The 14,031-nt window shown below is 38.3% G+C and overlaps 1 protein-coding gene across 1 annotated transcript; it reads right to left on the reverse strand.

Annotated features, from left to right (window-relative positions):
- Window positions 1–1,532: 1,532 nt before the first annotated feature.
- Window positions 1,533–4,134, reverse strand: LOC116260987 (protein RICE SALT SENSITIVE 3-like). The gene is made up of 7 exons (XM_031639554.2): window positions 3,481–4,134; window positions 3,347–3,400; window positions 2,805–2,921; window positions 2,643–2,718; window positions 2,365–2,406; window positions 2,233–2,289; window positions 1,533–2,142 (listed from the first exon to the last, which is right to left on the reverse strand). The coding sequence occupies exons 1-7, from the start codon at window positions 3,624–3,626 to the stop codon at window positions 1,744–1,746; spliced, it is 891 nt and encodes a 296-aa protein (XP_031495414.1). The 5' UTR covers window positions 3,627–4,134; the 3' UTR covers window positions 1,533–1,743.
- Window positions 4,135–14,031: the final 9,897 nt, after the last annotated feature.

A 14,031-nucleotide genomic window follows, 5' to 3' on the forward strand; every position in this document is an offset into this window, starting at 1 on the left:
AAAAATCAATGGCGAAGATATTGTTTACAAGTTTTATGGGTCACTTATCTATATACTCCAAAACTAATGGACATCACTGGACAGTAAGTGTAAGCCATTTGTACCATCAATAATGCACGGTTGCACGGTTGAGAGAAAAAAACAAAAAAACAAAGAAAAGGGTGATTCAGTTTACACTTTTTTTTTTTTCAACCGTATATCATGAATGAATAGATTCACCATCCATGGACTATTGAATGGTGACTCCGACCATGGTTCAAAGTTACCCAATTCACTCATAATAACCATTTGATATATATTTTTTTCTTGTTTTTTTGGGTTTAGTGTGCTATGACTAGTCAAGGCTGTACAGCTAAAGAAGATGAATGGTTGAGGAAAAAAACAAGAACAAAATGTAAAAATAATATTAAATGATTAAAATGTTCATCACTATTTCTCTCGATTTTGGGCAGTGAGGCCGTCAGCAGGTACCCAACCCCACATAGGCTCAAGCTTGGGCCTGAAAAAAAGGCATTGGTATCGGGCCGGTTCAGGTGGGTTTGATAATTTTTATTAATTTATATATATAATTATAATATTTTATTATAATTAATTATATTTATATATTATTTTATATTAAAATATATATTTTTAATTTAATCCCGCAGAACCGCCGGATGTCCAGCTTATGAATGCCCTGTCTCCTTGTGAATCACCTAGCCAACTTTGTATAAAGAGATATGATTGGACAAATGACAGTGTAAAAAGAATGTGTACTCAGTCTCAATCAGAGTTACTTTATAGGAAATATTTCACCTCTTTCTTTAACTGATGTTAATTTCATTTTTATGCTTTAATACTCCTCTAATCTTATTGCCTACAATAATGTAATACCTTAAAATGTTCGCTATTTTGCTTTCATTTTATGCATCATTTCTATGGCCTTTTCATCTACCGGTAGCTCTTATCCGGCTACTCGATCGGAGTTCTTCAACTGGTTTCCATCCATCTCGATAACGGAGCCACGAGACGCGGTGCTTCCCTCAAAGTGGAAGGCTTCGTGGCGTATGACTTTCCCTTGGACGTACATCTGCTTCTTGAGATCGCAATTATGAACGAGATTTAGATGAATATCGATCAAATGCACACTAGATGACCGGTTATTTTCATATTCCCATAAAACGTTTTGAGGTTAAAACATAAGATGCGTTAGGAAGTTAGGTAAGGTAGAATACTATAAAATGCAAACTCAGCTTCTAATATTTCTTTATCCTACTTCTTTCCTTCATTCTCTTCCACCCCCCCTTTTTTTTTGTACTTGAAAAAGTTCCTCCCGGCAACTGAAATTCACATCATGAGTACATGGCAAGCACGTTGAAGACATAAACTCATGCACATGCAAGAAGTAGTCCAGACACTATTAATATTTATACTTTTAAACTTTGCAAACAAAGGTTGGCAAACATTGATTTTCTGTCCCACGAACATTTTGTCTGCAGTAGCCGTACGTAGCTCTCCTTCTACAGACCCCTCTTTGATCGAAATCACTACTCTTTCAAAGTGAAAATAACATTAACTATCTCAGTCAAACATGGGTGAACGGAATAGCTAGGCATCTGCAACACTAGGCTCCAACCTCTCCCTCTCATTTAGAGGGAAACGGATCTGTAAGATCTAGTCCAGAGTCAACATCACCAGAACTTAGAAAGCAAGTCAATGCCGCAATGATCTAAACCATGTCCACATCCTTTTCATGATCAACACCTACGGGCCCCAACTGTTGTTTAGCTCGCCCATGGAATAATGGCCGTCTTGGTCTTCATGAATAAATTCCACGGCCTTCTCAACGCAGCCATGTGAAGGTGCAGATGTTGAAGATGATGGCTGGCCTACAGATGGGAGCTTCGAGAGAAGGGCCTCAAGGCTGTTCATGGAGGGCAGAATTTCGTGATCTTGAGCAGCAAAGCTTGTATGCTCGCTTGGAATATTGCGAAATATTCCAGAGTAGCTGTGGAGTTGATTTTCTATGGGTAAAGATACAAGCGGTGCAGTTCCTGTTGCGTAACTAAGAGAGGGAGGGTGTGGCAGAAGGACTCCCGGTATGCTTTGCAGGTAGATGAGACTTCTTCTTATGCGAGAAATGAAGTCTGAATCTTCAAGTACCTGAGTGAAAAAGGAAAGAAATTATGAGGCTGTTGATTGAGCTAAGCAGGAAGCACATGCAATATTGAAGCGCCATTGATCCGCCATCACCTTTGAAAGCGATCCTAACTGAAGTACTCCTCCTCCTACTGAGACCAAGGCAATTGTCTGCAAACAACGAGAAATAATTATTCTCTCTTGGTAGATATAAGTGATCACCTCATTTTCGTTAAAGATCTTTACCTGAATTCCGGCCTGAAACTGTGCTTCCCATGATCTTGGTAGCTGTAATTATCAGAAAGTGGTTAGCTATCTAGAATTGGATTGAAAATGGAAAAGCATTGCAACACCAATTTGAATTTGATTTAGTGTGGAACCTATGACCGGCAATAGAACACACACACACACACACGCACAGAGCGAGAGAGAGAGAGAGAGAGAGAGAGAGAGAGAGAGAGATTGTCTCGACATTACTAACAAAAACTCCTATCCTGGAGAGGGAGGGAGTTCAATTTACTGACTGAGTCAGCTAAATTATGGCGCAGATCACAGAAAATCCACTTTTCGCTGTTATTTGCAGCAACTCTTCCAATCAATCTGCAATGTTTGTAGGTGTAAGAAAACAAGTCTGATAAAATTAAAGGTTATGCACACATACTGCATGAATCATGGGATTCTTTTACCCGTCTTCAAGGTTATAGATTTCATGTGCCATTCTGAAAAAAAGCCTCGGCTCTAAACTTGAACTTTTGGTCATGCCGCTGGAGAAATTGCAGAATCCATCTTCCCACACCAAAATCCTTAGGAAAAAATACAATCAATAGCATTAACGAATAAGTGATTGCAATCAGAAACTGATTTCTTTCTTCTTGGATCTCACGGTCGCGAGTTGTTTTCGTCAAATTAACCTTAGAAAAGTGACATGTTCCGGCCATCTTGTGAAGATTTACATTTCAATCTCTAGAACTTGAGTTGCATGAAAAATTATCGAACAATTAAGAAAAAGTAGAAGAATCTTCAATACCAAGCAAGGCCATATACGTCAATTTGTTGAAAGAATATGATCAGATGATTTGCTTAAAAATAACAGAGGCCAAAAGATCAGTTGAAGTTAGGAAGATGATCTAAGTGATAAGGTACGGCTTCACATATAAAGGCAAAGCTGTTATTGAACAGATAAAACCATTAAAACAACAGCATTAGTACTGGGATGGGAACTACTTACCAGTTTCTTTGGCTTCCTCTAGACATACGATGACTTCCTCCATCTTCATCCCACCTACAGAAGTGATATGAAGAGACCAGTGAAACAAGTGCAATCTGATTGCTTATTTTGCAAGAGTTGAGTGCATTTCTTACTTGGGTGGTGGATAATATCTGGGCAGGATCCTCCAGAAAACTGCGTAGATCCAGTCAGAGTTTCCCTGTGTACATATGCTTCTAAGGGACTGCTGTAGAAGGTGTGCTGCAGAAAATGGAGAAACTACAAACTTCTCTTCATCCATGATCACTTCTATCTTAATGGATGTTTCTTTTTTATTTTCTTATGGGAAATAGTTACTCATACGAACCACTGTGAGGACTGGAGACCTAAATATACTCCACCATCATCTACCAGCCATAAATACGATCAACATCTCGACAACAACACGAAACAGATCCATGAACGCCACCCCTACCTTACAGAGCAGATCAGTGATTCTTCCTCGACTAATTAATATCTACCTGCTATATACCCCAAGAACCAATATCAACAATGTAAAAGCTCCATGGTGCCTCCTCAGCTCCTGCATTTCATAGCCAAAACGTTTCCTTCTGCAACTAATTAGTCTTCTTACCAACCACATCTTGCTCTAAGTGCATAAACCCACCTTTAAATAACCAAATTGCAGACAGGTAGGAATTCACATGTGAATAATTGCACTTCCATTTTTGTTTTGGCAGTTCCTTCCACTGGATGCTTCCTTTTCTGTGTACTGACTGCCCTGCTTTCACTTTTATCACCCATGGCCTTTGCCTTTTCTTTTTTATCTCTTTTTGTTGTTGTGATTGCCATCATTTGAGTATAGCTGTTGGTTTGAAAATCAACTTGGAAGATATATGTTTCAGATGCAGTATGCTGACACCATGCTGGCCGTTTTTGTTGAAAAACCCATCATCTCCAGGTGTAAGCCACCATCCATACTTGGACCACCAATTATAGCTAGGCTAAGATTTTTCTAATAATTGTACCTAATTGATCTACAGTTCTTAAATCGGCAACACCGACACACGCACGCACACACACACACACACACACACACATATATATATGTGTGTGTGTGTGTGTGTAATAATTGGATTTGGACCTTTGAACTTAGCTATAGTTTCAAAATGGCTTACTAGTCCAAGCCCATCTACCTTATATTTACATGTGAAAGGGGTCAGATCACTGTTTGAAATAGTTTGCAAGATAATATCCTGAATCTGGAATAAACGGATGAAGGAAGAGATTTGGGCATCTTTGATCCATTTGGATGAGGCCCAAAATGGAGGTGCTTGATTAAATTGTTAAACAAAACCATGTCCCTGTTTGATTGGTCATGAATGGCATTGCGTCAGTGTATTCCAATACTTCAAATTGGGCCAATAGCGTTAGCTTCCGACTAGATCTCTGACGCTGACAGATGTTAAGATATATTGAAATCATTATTCTTGGGACCAGCTCTTTTACATTCTGGAGATTCGTCAATGAAATAATTTGCATAGGCTTTAGGCAGAGAAGGTGGTACAGGAAATCAACTCTCTCACTCTCTCTCTCTCTCATTGGCGAAGGACGCATGATATTATAGTACCAAGAAATGGAGAGCGCCGATCAAAAGGAAAAATAATCGAGAGTGGTAGATAGCTTGATATCATAGCAGGGAAGAAGGGGAAGGTCGGATCAGAATTCTGCAGGGGCTCTGCTAGCCTGACGTACACCACAAGAACAAACGCTGTTTGGCCATGGCCTCTCTGCTGCCTATCCATTTCTTATCATAGGCTCTACCTTTTGAAAAAGATGGATGAAAAAGAAATACAAAATGTACAAAAGGCCGGCTAATAATTCACTCCATGATGTTGGCCTCACACCCTTCACCATCTGAATACTCAGCGACTAGCATCTTCTCGCTACACCTGAAGGCTCAGCAGCTAGCTAGATGGTACCTCTCTCTCTCAATATCTTGCTTGGCATCAGCGTCAGCATCAAAAGAAGCTACGGGAGGCGAGGGGTCCGCATCCCTAAACAGAGCCACTATGCAGAAGTATAACTACGTAATCTTTGATCGTCAAGCATGCTGAGATCAATATAATGTAGAAGTATAACTACGTAATCTTCACTGTCTATCAAATTCCTTTGGAGAATCTGTCCATATTTCTTTTGTTTAGAAGACTTACATTTGTACAATCGCTACCATGAAAAGCTATTGCCTATGCCAACAGACAATATCAAATTCTAACTACAGTTTGTTGGGAAGAAAATGCTTTAAATTAAGAAAAGGAAAAGCTTATAGGGAAGGAACAATCCCATACTAACAAACTCATTATAAACTAAGTTAACAGCATATAGTTAATAACTAAAGCAAGATAAGAAAATCCTAATGCTAAATGAATCTCAAACAGGATGCAGATGATCCAAATAACAAACCTAAACCAAATCTTGGTCCCATATCTCAAATAATAGATCACCAAATCAAATCAAGTCAATCCACTCTTCATCTTCATCTTTATAATGTGATTGGACGAAATACTTGAGCAGTCACATTGCATTTTTGACACAATAAAGAAAGGAGCAAAAAACTTGATTCAAACATCTTAATTCGCACAACTGCACCCAAACCGAACTGAATCCTTCTGCTCAGAATTCCTTCATATTGCATGACGCCTTGGAAGTTGAAATTCGGGTTCGGCTCGGTCAGGCTGGGCTTGAAATGGGGGAACGTATGAGATTCCACCTCGCTGGATGGGAAATCCCTTGCGCAGAGGAGACTAGTGCACAGAGAAGAGAGAAGAGAAGAAGTTGTACTGAAGCATGTGGGAGCCTGAGAATCGGTACTCGATCGGTGGATGGAAGGAAGCATGGATTGTGGTCATCCATCCATCCATCTTATCTGATGTACGGCTCCCCATGTCCTTGAAAGGTGCCATTTATACGACGTCAGAGGAGAAATCTTTATTCACGAAAAGTTGATGTATATGCAAAGGGAGAGCTTTCAGGGAAAGGTTCTTTTCAAATCCAGCTTCCCTTATACATTGTGATTCACAAATTAACCGATTTCTGACGTCTGCACTTTTTAAAGTAAATTCCACGCTTTTCTCACTCTAACCACAACGAAGGTGATGCACTCAACAGAACAGGCATCTGAATTCTATGAAATCGGCCGCTTTCTTTCTTTTGTTAAGGTGCTTGCTTTAGTTTCTAAACATTGACAAATTTAATCACGAAATTCAGTTTCGAGTTCTTAGAGATGAGACAATTATAAGAATCGCCAACGAGGCAGGGTTGAATATATCAATGAAAATGCCAATAAGTCTGACATGAATTTTAAAAGACCCTCAGCAGCTGATGTTAGAACCATCGATTTGGTGTGTGGCAAAAGATGCATATTTAACTGCTGTTCAGAAAACTAAACATCTTAACTCTGACTTAAGATCAATCATCATTTTGCTTGTTAATACTACCAAAAATTTTGATCTAAAGTACGAGAAGAAGGAGTTTGATCATAACTGACACTTTAATGTGGACGTTGTTAAGACTGACTTTCATCCACGGCTGTTGATCCACGCGTCGATAATACCATGTTTTTTTGTAATATAGATCGATATATTCAGATCTTGAGGATCTAAAATGAGGATAAGCATACGGGATGTAAAGCGCCGTTGGTGAAAGTAACTGCTTTTAACACCGTCTCCTACTAATTAGATGCAAATCCGGTCTGCGACGCAATAGATCGTTACCTGCATGCAAGGCATCTTGGGAGCATAGGAGAGCTATTTAATGACGGGAAGAAAATGCGCGGGAGTAATCTTCACATTTACTGACGTTTGGCAGGAAACGTTACCAACTCACTACGAAAAGGCTGGCGCTTGTAAAATCAGACCTCTTTCACATGCATGCGCACCTCAAGAAAGTTGCGGCTGCGAGTTGATAACGCTTCTCATGCCCAGACTAACTTCGGAATATGGAAGACATGGCATTGTCTCTTTATGAAGGTGGCCATGGGAGAAGTAAATGACGGAGAACTTAAAGAGAATGACCACGGTGCAAGTGTGAAGCCTGTAAGGTCCTTTATGGAGATGCTAATTCTCTGTTTTTTAAAGAGATCGACAAAACTCGTGGAGTTGAAAGGGCGCGCCTCGAGAGTGCTGTAAATGCTATTCGTTAAGTACTTTCAAAATATTATTTTGTAAGTCTATGCTTTGTCGTTCCATATGACTCCCACCCTCCCACATTACTCTTGGAAATGGCTTCATTCATATCATGTCCTTAATTTACGATATCCGTATGATCGTATTTCCAAATCGCTTATACTGTTTACTTTGGATATCATTCAAGATTAAGTTGAACTTATTAACATTGCATTTTCCTTATTTTCATTAATCAGAAGAGGAATATTAGATAATAAGTCTAGGATTGTGAGTTAAAATCCTTCACCACCCAATGTATTGCATTTGACATATGATTAAGCACAATGCCCGATGCATTGTGTCGAGTGGTGTACCGTAAGAGGCCGGAGGATTTATACATCCGGAGGATTTATACATTGAACCTGACTATTTCATACTTTAGTTTATTGGGCCGGTCAACTATGGCCAACGTAACGGGTGACAGTGTGAATTCAAGTTAAAATTGTCATCAACTAAATATAAGATAAAGAAGAGAGGGATCTGAATATTCGATTCCCGTATGACATAAAAATATGAGCAGCTCAAAGTGGAAAACAAATAGCAAGGGCAATCGTGCACTACATGGATAGTTGGCAAGCACGACTAGTTGTTTTCTTGACTGCAGTGCCCACCTTTTGTCAAAGATGACAACTGAAAAGGGATATGGGCGACGATTTTTCATAAATTATGTACTATCTTTTTGGTGTACAGTTGTAAGTTATGACACACTTGAGCATTTTATTTACATAGACATGATCATATATATATCTTGAAACTTCCAGGCAAAGAAAGAAAAGGAGATAGCGGCAGCGACCGTGCTTTTCCAAACTTAGGCAAGCAATCACTTGGCAGGGTGATGCATGGAAGGAAGGTTGAGATTGGAGTTCTCCAGTAATTACCTGTGAAATTATGATCCTTACGCGGTGGAATTAATGACTAAAGCTACTGTGTAGATGTCACAGAGTTGATGAGACGGAATCGGACTAAAAGTCGAAACATGAGAACAGGATCAGGTGCTTCAGTATGAACTATATGCGGCTGTCTTTACTGTTGAATCAAGAACCAAAATGTTACACTGTTAGATCTGTGCTTATAAAAGTTCAGTGACGATAAAAAGTTGCATGTGGTAAGATGCAATTTCTTCGCCAAAAAGGATTTTGTCTATTAATTTGATTAGAAGATTTGAGTTGAAAGATCGGGTGATTAAAAGGTTTGGCGCCAGCAGTTTTCTTCTTGGAAAAAACAAGAAAGAAAGAGGTGCAATCGAGTTGGATCTTGAATCGAAGACACATGCCTATGACTTAGTTATGAACATGTGACAGGAAGAAATATAAGACCATTGTGCTTCTATGTTACCACCAAAGTCGTAAATTAAGTAATGAACTAAATGTTTTCTTATTTTAGTATGCAACTTTTTTACCTGGGCTAGACCCTTCACCTTAATCCCGTTTGTATGAAGGCCTGCAGGGTATTGAAGTCTTATTTTTCTTCAAAATATATGTTCATTTAGGGCAGGACCAGAAACTTCATTAAGGGTTTGTCCCTAGTTGATCAGAATTGCAGGAGGCTCGTACAGGTTTTATATGATTTCAAATATAAGAATTTTGTTTGTCTTTGTTCAAGGCCCTCCCTTCTGCCCGTTTCACTAGGACTACCCATCTAATCTTGATTTACTTGCGGGTCTGACTCACGCATGAAGCCCCACCAATTTCAGAAACATGTCCTATTATGTTGAAAAAAGAATTATAAACCCTAAAATCCAAGGTGGGCACAGCCATGGAAGGTCATATTGGCATATTGAAAACTGGTGATGACCTCAACACATCAGTGTTGCCTATTGCAAAATAAAATCTTAACATGCTTAAGGGTTACAAGTGGTTTCATTATTTTCAATATATATATATATATATATATATAACCAAGACATTTTTATACAAAATTTCGATTTTGTTGTGAGCCTAATGGCCCATGGTGTATGTCTGAATTGGTTTGGTGATCAAAGAACATACCTAAGCTATGCATATTGTTGAAAATTTGCCAATGTTTCAGCATAGTTAACAAAAGGATCCAAAAGTTGATTACAATGTTGCTTTTGCAGCAAAATTACGCCTTGTATGTGCAAAAGAATATCGTTCTTAATGGAACAGAATTTCGACCATTTGGTCCTTGAACTTGGTATAGGTGCTTATAATAAACTGAAGATGCATCATGGGTTCAAGGTCCCAAACAGAATGGCGTTATAATAAAGGCTGTGAATCGGTGAATTAATTTGTTCCGAATTGACTTTTAGATTGAGAAAATCATGGCTTCATGGGCGTCCAGATTAAGCCACAATCAAAATTTAGGCCATACTTATGATGGACCAAGTTTAATTTGATCAAGTCCGAACCAAAAGTGCTATAAATTGGGACATTAATTAACTGAGACAATCAGAATTCATAAAATTAGTCAGATTTGATAAGAAAATCCATATTCGGATCTCGCTATCAAATCTGACTGGCCACTGTTTCTGAGGATATCTGAACCACATTACAATTAATATATCTGAATTTGAATCCGCGGGAGTTTGGCTCTGGTTCTGATTAAGCAATATCGATATATTATTACTCAGATACGGGAGATAGTTGTATGTGGGTTCAGATCCGATCCATGTACATCCCTACATGGACGGGTGTCATATCGGTGGTTCAGATTAAGGATCCACACTTAGTAAATTATTAACCGTCCTCCTCTTGGAGCGATCTAGGTCCTGTCTATGGAATCTCCTATCATTTTACTTAATTATTCAGCTGCACTAGTCATTAGGAGTAGGGCTGTAAGCGTTAGAACTCTCTTTTGCATGTGGATCTGACCTAGTTGGAACTAACTGGATCCGTGCTAACTGGATATAAAATTGGACCCAGATCCTAGCATGACATGTTCTTTTTCTGGGCGAGCGGATCCATAGCTCGGAAAAGAAGCCGGAAGGCCCCCCCATTTCCCTTGCCTCCGAAGTTTTTGGCTGCATCGGGGCCTGATGGGCACTGGGTTGCTTTCACCTTGACGAGCACCCTCACCCTTTCGCGTCTAGGTGCGTCTAGGTAGAATAGCGTCCACTTAAATCAAAATGGGGATGCAGTGGAACATGTTATGGCACTTGAGGCCCCTAGACTGGCATTTTGCAAGCATAAAAGTCACTACTATCAACTTATGTGAAGACGATTTCCACAACTGAAAGTTTACAGCCAGTCTTATTTTCAGGCACATGATATTCACAGCTATGAATCCAAACGCATCTAAAACACAAGAAGTATATTATAGAATTGTCTCAAAAACTTTTATTCATATCTAGAATTGCTGTCGAAATGCATAATGCGATTGCACAATTTGAAAGTATTGGGTTTATAAGCGTGGGCAATTTTTCATGATCAATTGTTAAGAAAGAGATACTGAGATGGCATGCACCGTGCGAGTAGGACGTAGATGATGCCTATTCTCAATGAAAACCTAATAAAGTTGTAGATTGTAGATCAGCTCGTTAAGTCCTACAGGTGTGAAAAAAAAAAGGAAAGAAAGTGGAAACTCTACTTCCTGAGTTCAAATGCTAATCTCACTGCTTCTAACAATGATCCACACCAGTTTCATGTCTTTCTCTATCTCTCTCTCTCTCTCTTTTTTTTTTTTTTTGCTAATACCTAAACTTTCATTTGCATTCAAATGGCGTTTATTCGTGCAACCGTCCGTTGCTGTTTCCATTTTTTTTTAAATTCTCTTAATTTTGTTTTTCATGCATGAATTCATTTGATTACTTTACATTATTCTTTTTATTTTACATAAAAGATAATTACTAAACGACATGTGATGATACATGTCCGGTAATTTGTTGTCAACCGTCCGTTGCTGTTTCCATTTTTTTTTAAATTCTCTTAATTTTGTTTTTCATGCATGAATTCATTTGATTACTTTACATTATTCTTTTTATTTTACATAAAAGATAATTACTAAACGACATGTGATGATACATGTCCGGTAATTTGTTGTCTTAGTGAGCAAACGGATATGACACTGATAGTGATACAACGATGCTTTTCCGATAAAGCCAAAAAAAAAAAAAAAAACTTCTGCGTCAATCCGTCAACTTTTTACTACTTTTTTAATAAATAATTTATGTTTTTTGTCTTAATTAATTTCTAAATATTTTAGTTTACTTTTAAAAATAAATTTAAGTATATTTTTGACGGATTCGATTCGACTCGACCGATCAATGGGTGAATGGGCAGCATGCCAAAACCGTACAACAATGTAAAAAAGAAAAAGAAAAAACCATTCAATATTCATGTGAGTGAGTGAGATGCCCCTATCTAAACCCGTACCCTGATATCTGCAGATTGAACATGGACCACGCCAGCTGCGCCACCGTATGCATCCACTTGGGTGCGCACAATCCCGGACCTACTTGTCGGCCAAGCCCACTACAACGCAGCACGCAATTCTTCCACCAACCATGGGAAAGATTGAATGCCATGGAAGATTCATGTGACCTCATGTTTGGTAGAAACCAGATGGATGAAAACCAAATGGTTTAATTTTGATGGCTGGATAAAAATCCAACCTTATTGATATGATCCTAAGACTATGTTAATGCAAAAAGTCGATCAATTTTTTGAGCTTTAATAGTGTTTTTATAATAAAAAAAAAACCATAGCATCGATATTTTGATAATAGACAAATCCAAATTTTTTATAAAAACAACTTGAATCAAAGCATGTTTTATATCACAATAGTTCTTATAATGTTCATATTTTATTTAAAATATTTTTTTGGAAAAAAACTTAAAGCATTTTTTATTATCCCTGATTATATATATATAAAAGCATCAAGCATTCATATCTGCGGTCTCTTCTTCAATGCTCACGTGGTTATTGGTTGAACATATTAAATAATCTCCATTGAAAAGAAGAGCACAAAGAAAAATCTGGTTTCTCTAGCTTTCCCTCGGAAGTTATTATGGAGAAAGCCAGAAGATCTCCATTCTTTGAAGAAAGCAACAGTGCATGTCCAATCAAACCCAAGTGCTGCAAAGCCGTGCTAGTGAAGTTAGCATGACATTAAATTAACCATTCAGGTCCGGCGTCGAACTCGAACTCGAACTCTGAGAGTGAGTTCTCTGTTCTCGAGGAAAAAAAAGAAACAGCCAAACTTTGAATCACGGCGGTCCATACTCAATACACCAATGTCGTCCAAATCGACCGATTCATATTTGAATTCCCCGCTCGACTGGTCCCCGTTTTCTCAAAGCTTTCGATTGCTGCAGATTCATTGGCCATTAATACGTCGTCTGAATGACCTAGTGCACATTCTCTGATTTTATTATACATCTTCAGTTGGATGATCCACTCTTGCTTCAGATAAGCTTTTCCTTCTGAAATACTTTTCTTCTTCTTCTTCTTTTGAAAAATCCGTACAACATCTACATTAAAAGTAAGATATTTTTAAGTGAGCTGCACTGGCAAATTCATCGAGAAGCAACCTGGTATCGAGGATTCTATAAATTTGCAGATATTGCTTCGCTGACAAGTGTTGAAGATATCGCATGAACTCACCACATTCGTCATCAGATACATATAATATCTGAAGTTTTGGTTTGCTTTGCTTGTAGATTGAGCAACCTGTTCTTGTTCAATAAATGTGGGCTACCTACCTTCTGGGTAACCGGACTACGCGCAATTTCTTTTTCTTTCTCTTTTCATCATTAATTTGCTTGCTTTTGAGACCTAGTTGTTGCATGGACCAATGCATGCAGATATGAAGACGACGATGTGAACACACGCGTAAGTCTTTAGCTGAAGCTTTTTGGATTTAATGGCAACCATATGGACCACAGTTATCAAGACAGCTACTTTTCGTTTCTTAAGTATTCATTATCAGATTTTTAGCTCAAATAACAAGCGCGAATTCAAATTCAATTGGTGGCAAAATTGATTCCATTTGGTACTCAATTCAAGTGTGTCATGTGTCAAGTAATGACGGCTAGAGTACAATTTAAATTTCATTTTTCATTATCTTTAATATATTTTTTCATTTAAAAAAATTAACCATTTTGATATTTTCAGTCGACTCACAATTGATTCACCTGAATCGGTGAATCAGCAGAACCAATTTTTATAGCAGGACTAGTTCACCCTACTTCCAGAAATCTCAGCATCGCCTCTGCAGATGTAATATTTCTTAAAATATCTTCTTCGCGGTGTCCACATCATGTACCCGGCCAATATTCATTTACTATGAACTCCATTGAAGATGTTCCTCGCTAGAGTCCACCACCCAAAGCTCACTTGGGCCTACGTTTGATTTGCAGCAGGAGCAGAGCTAGGATCAGAGCTAGTATGATGAATTTTTAATGGTAAAATTTTTGCACAATCAAACTGTAGAAATTGGTTTTCCATTTTTGTTTTTAGAATTTTGGGTGTGGGTTTCTCACGATACCTGTTCTTGGACGGAAAGGATTTTGATGCCTAGAAATAA

Source organism: Nymphaea colorata, chromosome 9, assembly GCF_008831285.2.
Source record: "Nymphaea colorata isolate Beijing-Zhang1983 chromosome 9, ASM883128v2, whole genome shotgun sequence".
In the NCBI taxonomy this organism is placed as follows: Eukaryota; Viridiplantae; Streptophyta; class Magnoliopsida; order Nymphaeales; family Nymphaeaceae; genus Nymphaea; species Nymphaea colorata.